This window comes from Seriola lalandi, unplaced genomic scaffold (assembly GCF_002814215.2).
Source record: "Seriola lalandi dorsalis isolate HSWRI2012SDOR001 ecotype SW California unplaced genomic scaffold, Sedor1 jcf7180002055006, whole genome shotgun sequence".
Classification (NCBI taxonomy): domain Eukaryota; kingdom Metazoa; phylum Chordata; class Actinopteri; order Carangiformes; family Carangidae; genus Seriola; species Seriola lalandi.
The window spans coordinates 1,511,584-1,521,406 of NW_019525549.1; the positions used below are offsets into that span (position 1 = coordinate 1,511,584).

Consider the following 9,823-nt stretch of genomic DNA (forward strand, 5'->3'; position numbering starts at 1 on the left):
GGGGGTGTGCCAAGCCTTTGTGTCCAGCTTGCAGGTGGGCCGCAACAAGACACATATTGATTGTCTTTGTGACTCTGTAGGCCATTTACATGCACAAAAACCTATATAACACAATACAAGAAAGAGAAAACTCAGAGAAGCATAATAGGTCCCCTTTAAGCTCTTTTTTTTCTTTTTCCTTTTTTTTTTTTTACAAAAAGCCTCATTATCAGGCAATTTTTGAAACACATCCCACTTTAATTACACTATTTGTTATTTTCTAACAAATATTTTGGAGTTCTACAAAAGCAAAACAAAGCATCACAGACCCATAATCTCCCAAAGCTGTTTCTAACTTGGGGAACACCTTTTGGTGTTTCTGTTCTATCACTGAGTCCTGAGCACCCTTGAAGATATATACATTGATACCGTGTGTATCTCTTCATCATATCCTCTTACGATCACTGCTGCTGTGCTTCGTGTGGCCGTCTCTCTGGGTGCTCAGGCACCTCACCCCCTCCAGCAGCATGGGAGTTCCATGATGTGGATCTGCACAGAAGACGAAGAGAGAATCACATTGTGAGTTAATCAGCTGTTGACACATGGTGTTCCATGACCACTTACCAAAGAAAAAACAGTCTTGACATAAATCTTCATCTCTTTGTTTTGGTTTGTTTGTTGTAGGTTTGTGTCTTCACCTCTTAGTGTAATGTCGAGCACGAGTATTGTTGCTCTGGTGTAAATGGGGATGGGTAAGTAACTCTAGCAGCTACATTTTTCCAACTGTACTGCACCTACAGAGCACAATCCACACAGTTCTTCTGTTATTATTCTGTTATCCTGTCACAGAGACGAAGCAGCATGGAGCATGTTTGCATGTTTTTCAGGCACAGCACATGTTCTGTATTTATCAGACAGGCTGGAGTCGTGTTTGCAAGGTGCACCTCTCTCCTCGTTGCAAATGCATTTAAAGGAGGAAGGCTGATTGTGTATTCCACTGGATTTACTGAGGTCCTGTCTTTATTTTTAAAATTGAAAATCAGCAAGAAGGACTATCCCCCTGTTATGATACATTCTCTAACACTGTTACGTCTCGCTCCATTTCCCAGGTCATGTTTTATTAGTTCACGCATGTCCTGCTTTATTTTGAACACACTAACTTCCTCCACTTCCTGCCCTTGTGCGATTATCTGCCCATCCCGAATGTGCTGCAGCTGTGTCTCATTGTCTCCTGTATTTAGTCTCCCTCCCACTTGTTCGTCTTCGTCCTTAATGACCACAGCTCCCGTCATTTCTACTGCGAATATTCCTTCTGTGTGACTTAATTTACAATTACTCCTTCAACATACTTTATCCAAAGCAACTCATGGGTGAGGGACTTCACTAAAGTTTCAGTTTGAAACCTATATTTGTGACAGAGCTGAGCACTTGAGCCCCGGCCTCACTGAAGGAATAATTCTATATGAGTTGTCTTCAGCAATATTTCATATCCATTCCTCCTCAGAATTATGATACCAACGTCCAGGCTGTTTAAAAGGGAGGTGTGACTGACCTCTCACTGGGGAAATATTGATTATTTATATTCTTGTTTCAATAGATTCTTTTCAAAATATCATAGACAGAGGAAAAGTAGAGATGCTGCTGAGCTGCTTCCAACACTTATCACGCAGTTTCCTCTCCTGCCTGCTGTTGGCCACACTGTGCAATTCAGTTTTCTCAGGTCGAGTCCGACCTGATGACTAATATACAATCACACAAGCCTTTAGCTAAAATAAATGTCTTGACTCGTAATAGCAGGAAAAGCACAGGTGTCACTGATAACGTTAACAATGGCTCTGTTGTATTCAAATTCCCAGTCAGCCATGACAGTGAGCCAATATGAACAATACCACAACCCAGAAACTGAAGCAGCTAAATGGAATTCAGCCATCATTAATTTTATCATTCACACCTGTGTTTTTCCTACAGTGACATTAAGAAAATTCTTCAGTGCTTCCTCCAACACCCCAGTGACAGTCATGGCAAAACACTGTAGAGTCATAAATAAAATGAAAGTAGAGTAGAAAATATTTTTGTTGTTGTTGTATTTTTTCTATCTGTGAAATTATTCAGGCAAGCTTATGTGGGTGTGGGCTCTGTGCTCCTAACCCAGAATCAGTATGAACACTGGTCCAGTTTGAGTGTGTGTGTCTGCTCACACCTACCAATGACTCTGGCCTGGAGTCTGATCTTCAGACTGCTGTCCCTCCTCCCTCTGGTCACCAGCGTGATCTCCTCCTGCAGAACTCCCTCCTGGTGAGTCCTGTACTCACATGTGACCTTTACTCCTGAAGGGGGGGGGGGTTCCATCAGTTTCCACAGACATAGTCCAGACTCCGGATGGATACTGCATTAAACAAACTGTAAACTAACTGTTAAATATGATTGAAACCAGCCCAGTGGAACGAGTCAGTTGTCTGAGGCCGTGAGGAGATCACTGGTAACTTTAACCAGAATGTTTCTGCACTGAAATCTTCAACAAATCATTACTATGCAAATAATTCAGAACTCATTTGCAGCAGCTTTTTCAAGGATTGTAGAAATACAGGGGAGGTTTGATATGAGTCTGTAGTTGAGTATTAGAGTCTGCAGGTTAAAATATGTGTTTGAGATTATTGCCTCTGTCCAGCTGTGCCTTTTTTATAGCTCAGTTCAATGTGGGGAGTTTTTTAAATTCTTTATACCACTCTGCTGTGTAACCATCTAATCCTGGTGATTTATTCAGTTTGAACCTACTAATTGCAGTTTTTAATTCACTTTCAGTTATGTCAGTAGTCATCTTTCTATTTTGTTCTTCATTAAAGGTGGGTAACTTTCACTTCCACCAGGAACTGTTGAATATAGAGTTTTATAAAAAAAAAAAAAAAAAAACTTCAAAAGCTTCTTGGATTTCACTAAGTTTATTTTTTATCACTTTTGTTCTTGGATCCCTAATTCTATGGATTGTATTTTTTTTTTTTTTAATTTCCACGCTTAAACTTTCAGAAATTTAGATCCACTTTCATAGTGTCTCTGTTTAAGGAACATTACATTTTTCTTAATTTCTTGTGTAGCTAAACTATTAATTTCATTCCTAATTTTCTTTATTTCCTGTAATGTATCCTGTGTCATGTTTAATTTATGTTCTTTCTCTAATTCCTTTAGCTTGTTCCTAATTCCTGTAATGCTTTATTCCTTGCTGTTTTCTTATATGAGGATATTGCTATAATTTTCCCTCTTAATACAGCCTTTAGAGGTGAGACCTCTCCATTGTCGTTCTAAATAGAGACTAATTTCTTTTTTTAATCTGTTCCTTTAAGTGTGGATCATTCAATAGACTTGAATTTAGCTTCCATGTAGTATTCTTTGGTTGTAAATTAAAATCCACAGATAAATACATAGGTGCATGGTCACTTATATCTATTGTCCCAATTCCACAAGTATTTATCTTATCTTTGTCTTTTCTAAATGTTACAAAGTAATCTATTCTTGTGTATACAGAATGAGGAGCAGAGTAGAAGGTGTAATCCCTCTCGTTAGAGAAAATGTCCCACCGTATGTCAATTAGACCAACATCTTCAAAAAGTAGGTAAACTTTCTTATATAGTGATTTTGAATCATGGGTTTTCCTACTAGATAAGTAGTGTTTAAATCCCCACCACATACTAGAAAGCCCTCACATTCTGTTACCATGATGTTAGTGATTTTCTGGAAGAGGCTAATATCACTTCCTGGAGGTGCGTATATATTCAATAGAGTAACTAAATTCCCATCTATATTTCCCCTCGCCAAGATATATCTGCCCTCCTTATCTCCCAATTCAAATACTTTTTCAAAATTTAGTTTGTTTGAAATAAGAATGGCAACTCTTCTCCTGTGTCCCGATTTGTATGAGGAAAAAAACAGATTAGTGAAGCCCATTCTCTTTAACTGAGTTTCCTGTAAACTGTCACTACATGAGCTTGTTCTTTCTTCATTTTGGATAAAATCTTACTACGTTTCACTGAGTTCAACAGCCCATTGACTTTAAAGGAAAGGAATTTTACTTTGCCACTAGCTATGTGTAATTACTGATCAATGTGTTCTTAAAGTTAATGAAATAAAACTTAACTGATCTAATCCCTGAACAAGTAAGAACAAAAAACACATAAGTGAACAAGGAACAAAGGCTGAGATTCCAAGGTGGGGTCTCTGGTGAATGACCCTGGGTTGAGCTGAGGGTATAGCCTCTGTTAACTGTGCACTGATGAGGGCCCCCACTGCAGCTCCCAGAACTGCAAAAAGAAAAAATCCATGTCCATTTCACTGAAAAGTTTTCTCTGTGTAAAAAGGGCTAAATGCAAGATTCAAAATGAAATAGAACAAATAGATTCCACCTTGCAATATGTTTTCTTTTTAAATGGGTACAGGGACTTTAGGCCGCGGTGGACAACAACAACAATGGGCCACAGGAACCTTTTAGTTCCTGAAGAAAAGTTGGTCGAACTGCAGCTTATCAGAGCACATGGGGGACCCCGGGTTAATTTCAAACTTATTACTGAAAGCAGTTAAACACACGACAGCGCCGAGCAGGAGCACAGGGTCTAACCGTATGACTGGGCAGAGAGATCTCAAATAGGACAGGCATATGATCAGAAAACACTGCACCAGTTCAGAGAAAGCGCTGGACTCACCAACTCTCAGCCAAGTTTCAGTCACACAGAGGAAATCAATCCACGGGAGGTGAAGAAATCATTTAGAATAAAAGTTGTGTTTTCTAGCGATCTAGCATTTACCAGGGCTATCCCGGTAGGAGCCGGGGCCTCCAGGGAGCCTAACCCAGTGGCCGCAGGTTCCGAAGATTCACCCCTCATCTGTGGAGATGGGGGGGGGGGGCGGCTCCTCAACTAAGCCGACCACAGGTACCAGCAAGGTGTCAATAGGATCCAAAGAGCGCCAAGAAGCAAAGAGGCAATGTTCAGCCCGAAAAGCCTAAGAAGGGAGCGCCAAACAGACTTTCAGCTTAATCTGTCATGCTTCCTTCAGGAAGGTGGAGCCGGAGCACGGTACAGGTGAGCTGATGTTCCTTCTAAGGGCTGGGGACACCAAGTTTTCTGTCCACCGTGATCAAACTTCACCAAATTTTCAGCAGAAAGCTGGAGATCCAGCTTCTCAACCAGTACAGAGTTGACATTTTCAGAGACAAGTGACAGAAACAGTACAAGCACAAGCAGGGTTGACAGCGACAGATGGCAAGCCACACACACTAGCGCCATCTTGGTCGCCACCATCAGGATGAGACTAGACAGGTCCTGTGACACTCAAGATTTCACACTAATGGTTCATATTTTATGACTCTGGATAAACAGGGATGTAACCTGAATCTAGTCTGAGTGGCGGAGGGATACAACCATGAGGAGGTGATTCTAGTTTTACATGTTATTAGACTTTATTTCCAGGCAGAAGGTGACATTCTTCCAGATTGGTAAAGCACCACCTCCTTTCTAGCTTTCATGATGCGTTTGTGAATTGTACCTTGGAGACTCCTCTGATTCACTACATCCTTTTTCATTGAGGCTGTAGTGTCTGGTGTTAGACACAGTGAGGCTGCAACACTATCAACAACATCCTCGACTTGTGTGGGTGTAAAGTTGAGATTGCTCTCCTCCTCTGAAGGACACATGGCATTGAAGTAAAAAACAATGGAAATCTTTACTTCATTTTCCTCAAACTTGGTTACAACATTATCAGATAGATGTCTGCTATAATGGATTTTTTCCCCCCAAATGCTATTGTAAACCCAACTACCATCCCGTCCCCAAACTTGAGGCAACTCAAATGCCTCAAAATGTGAATACTGAGCACATTAATGATTCCAAAGGAATAAACCATTTTCATTTTAGTGACCCCTCAGCCTTTAGCGGGCACTCATCCAGTTATGGAAGTGCTGAACAGAATCTACTGTGGGTGATGTACCGACTATTCATGAGTACCTCACGCAACACATCAGAAAACTTGAACTAATCAAATAATGACTTTGCTTTTCCTGCACTGAGGTCTGGACTTACCCTCCAGTGTGGAGTTAATACGATGGACCCGGAGGCTGGGGGGTCTCCGAGTCGGAGAAGAGGAAGGAAGACAGGAGAGGTCTTTACCCACTGTGGGTACATCTGGAACACTGAACACAATCTCATAACAGTGGTGGCTCTTCAGGAAACCAGCCTGGGGGGGGGGGGGGTGTTAAGGGAAAAAGAGAGCTAGTGTTACTTTCACAGGTGAATCATCTCAATCATCAACAGCAGCTAATGTTAGCTTAGAAATGGAGTCCGCTAACATCAACAAACAAAAGGCTCTGAACACAACACCGACTCCGACACAAACGCCACGTAAGCACAAAAGACAAAAAAAAGTTTTATTGAGTGAAGTCTGGCCAAGCTGGACATCACCACATGGTCTGAAGGTGATGTTCCTTCTTCTTCTCCTGGTAATCTTTAAATTGGCACTATTCAACCAAAACCCAGGGCTGATTTTTTATCCCAGTCCAACTACTCATGGCTACTGTTTTGAAATCGTGAAAATACGTTTTGAAAATAAATAAAGAGATAAATGAATACATAATACCTGATTTGTTTATTTCCTTTTTTTTTGTTGTTTTTCTTCTTCAAATCCAAATATATGTAAGTCATATATCTAAATCTAAAGTTGCTCTCTGTAGTAGTGAATGCCATCATGTTACATTATGTTATGTTATCGCTTTCTTTGTCTTTATCTTGCTTCACCAAATAAAAAGAAATAAAGAAAATTGTGGACGCCCAGCAGCAGTCTCAGTTTTATTATTTTAAATTATTATTTTATTTTACCCCTGAGATAGACCAGTGTATCTTATCATCCTGGTGACACCCCTCATTTTCTGTGAATAGGACTAAATCATGTGCAAACGAGAGCATGAATTTCATGGGCCACAGAGGAGCACACACACATGACACACCTTGACCAAGTAGCTGCCGTCCTTTTCTGGGATAGCAATGAGAGTAGAGAGGTTTGACTGATCATCTCTCCGTGTCGGAGAGCCAGGGGGCTCGTTGTCGTCAGGGAAATGCACCCCACCCTTGGAGGTGGAGCCTGGTGATGGAGAGAAATAAAAGCTTTAAATCATGTTTTGTAAATCCCTGTAAAGCTGATGTGAGTCAACAGAAATATCTGGACAGCAAGTGAACTACTCCCTACTTCCTGGATGACACCACTGTAATTATTCAACTACAACCAATTAGTGGACAAATCTCACTGTGAAAAAGCACAGTGTTATGTTGAAGGTAGGTTTTGTTATAGGGCTTGAGGATTCCTTGAATTTTCTCCCCCACTCACTGTGACATGTTGAATGTAAAACATGATGAGTGAGCTGAGAATACATTGTAAGCAGTGGACTGTAGTAGTAGTACTAGCTATAACAACATCACTGTTTGTTCTGGAAAGGGGGAGACAGACCCTGAAGGAATCTGGGAGAAGCTGACCAATCTGAACCAGGAATCCAGGCTGCGATGGAAAAGTGTTTTTTTCATAGGAAGTTTCCAGACACAGTGAAATGAGCTGAAGTATAAAAGCGGCAGCCATGATGGGAGCTGGTCGAAAACTCAAAATAATCTCCTTTCCTAAGCGCTGTTCCTACACCGAAAAGAATCTGACTCAATTTACACTGGGATGTTTCTTCTTTTTTTTTTTTTTTTAAGTCAATTTTATTTATAACACATGGACGATAAATCCTCCTTTAACCACAAAAACAAAAAGTTAATGTTAAAATAATAATTAAATAAAAATAAGTGAGTATGGACCAGAATGTATTATATTCAAACATAAGTAGGCTGTATAGAGTTTTGACTTTATACATTTGTTAACATTTATGAATACATTCTTATGATGATGATGATGATGATGATAAGGATGATCTGCTTGTTCTTCATTATGACTCCTAACTGGATTTAAAGAGAATAAATCTATATTTATGGATTTGGGCTTCAGCGATTTCCATCAAACATAAAACAGCTGCCCTTGATTCTACATTAATGTGGCTCTGCTGTAGTGAAACTACGATGGTGTGTCACTTTTAATGTTGCTGCAGCAAGGAATTGTGGGACTTTTTTCCTTTCATGAAGGTAACTCTAGTGTTTCCTCTGCTAAAGGAGATAAGATAGGAAGCAGTGAAGCTCCTTTCCTCAGCTGTGATCATGATGCTGGTCAGATACTTCAGACTGTTTCACTCAGTTTGAACGTTCAGCAGAAAATACAGACTTTCTCAGCCCAGTTCTCTGACTGTGTGAGGCACACTGCCCCCTGCTGGTTACAGCCACACACACACTAACTGTACGGCGGTCAACAGCAGCACTCACACACACAGACACACATGAACACACAAGCAGCATCAATTTTACCTTTTCTTCCTGTTGCCATGGTAATGTGGTTAGGAACTGGGAAGTGTCAGACAATATCCAAGTGATGTCATCACTGACCTCCTGAGTGAGACAGAGAGAGACAGCACCATCATGTGACATAGTTCACTCAGGTAAATAACAGGTGGGTTTACTGATGTCACAAAACCCAGCTGGACCTCGATACTGTGCTGATCTCACACACTCCCTTCATGTCTTTCTCTGTCCTATACTTTCCTTCTGTCCTCAGCAGAGGAAACGCCGGGACAACTGACCTGGGGCAAGTTTCACACAGATATTTCAGACTGGTCTGTAGTGTTGGTCCAGTCTTCATTTTATTCACAGATCAGTCTGATGTTGTCAGACTCTTTCACAAGAATAAAGACTGACTAATTTTAAGCAAAAGACATTAGACACCTTACCACCAGGCTAACTCAGGCCTAAGACCAATGTTACCATGGTAACAATCAATGATACCTGCGCTGACCAGTATCACCCAAAAACAAAAAACAGGAAAACATGGCTCATAATTTGTGGTTTGCTAACATTGTTATGGAGAGAGCAAAGAGAAAAGAAAGAGTTTTTAGAGACTGCAGCCACTCCGCAGTTTGCCTTTTTTTTCCTCTTTTTATTTAAAAAAGTCTTAATTTTCCCAGAATTCATTGTACCAAAGTCCTGCTTAAAGTAGTCAAGGACTAAAGTGCTTTGTGCAACATGTGAATTTATACGTCTATCTGAAGTCTGACGGTTTGTTCTATCTAAGCCACAGTCAAAGTCTTTGTGTAACTGATCCTGGACTGTGGTTGTACTGAGCAGCTTGTGTGTGTGTGTGTGTGTGTGTGTGTGTGTGTGTGTGTGTGTGCGTGTGTGTGTGTGTGTGTGAGACAGCATTGATCTGTTGATTTTTCCTCAGTGGAAGCATGAGGGCATCTTTGACATAGATGGATTACAATCTTTTCAGGACATTAGCAACAGCTTCAATCCACCAGGCTCATCCTTCTGTTTGATCTATAATTACTATGGTGCACAGTGCGCCTTGGCAGCATCTGCTGCCCACACATCGCAAGGGGTGTGGTGTCCACCCTCTACCAATACTTAATGCAGCCTCCATCAGATTTATCACTGGGGCTGCCTACAACCCCCATCACTGCACTCTGTATGAAAAGGTCGGCTGGTCCTCTCTCTCTGTGAGACGAGATCAACACTCTTAAACAAATGACCAAATCACTTCACATCACTGATAGATCTCAGTGTGGGTGCACATCAGACCTGCTCTCAGGACTGGATCACACCATGTTCAACACACTTTAAATATTGACTCCCAGAAAACTCTGGAAAAGTTTAGAAATACGCTTTTAAATCTTAAAGGGGAAATATTATCCTCCTTTTCAACAAGTTTGAATAAGTCTCAGAGGTCCCCAAAA

The 9,823-nt window shown here is 40.8% G+C and overlaps 1 protein-coding gene across 1 annotated transcript in view; it reads right to left on the bottom strand.

Annotated features, from left to right (window-relative positions):
* Positions 1-216: 216 nt before the first annotated feature.
* Positions 217-9,823, bottom strand: part of adisspa (adipose secreted signaling protein a) — an 18,452-nt gene continuing 8,845 nt past the window's right edge. Inside the window, exons 2-6 of the mRNA XM_023397245.2 lie at positions 8,403-8,483; positions 6,965-7,098; positions 6,045-6,198; positions 2,184-2,306; positions 217-528 (exon numbers count right to left, since the gene is read on the bottom strand). Of these exons, the coding sequence (XP_023253013.1) occupies positions 425-528; positions 2,184-2,306; positions 6,045-6,198; positions 6,965-7,098; positions 8,403-8,421 (534 nt within the window). The 5' untranslated portion in view covers positions 8,422-8,483 and the 3' untranslated portion in view covers positions 217-424. The remainder of the gene's footprint in view (positions 529-2,183; positions 2,307-6,044; positions 6,199-6,964; positions 7,099-8,402; positions 8,484-9,823) is intronic.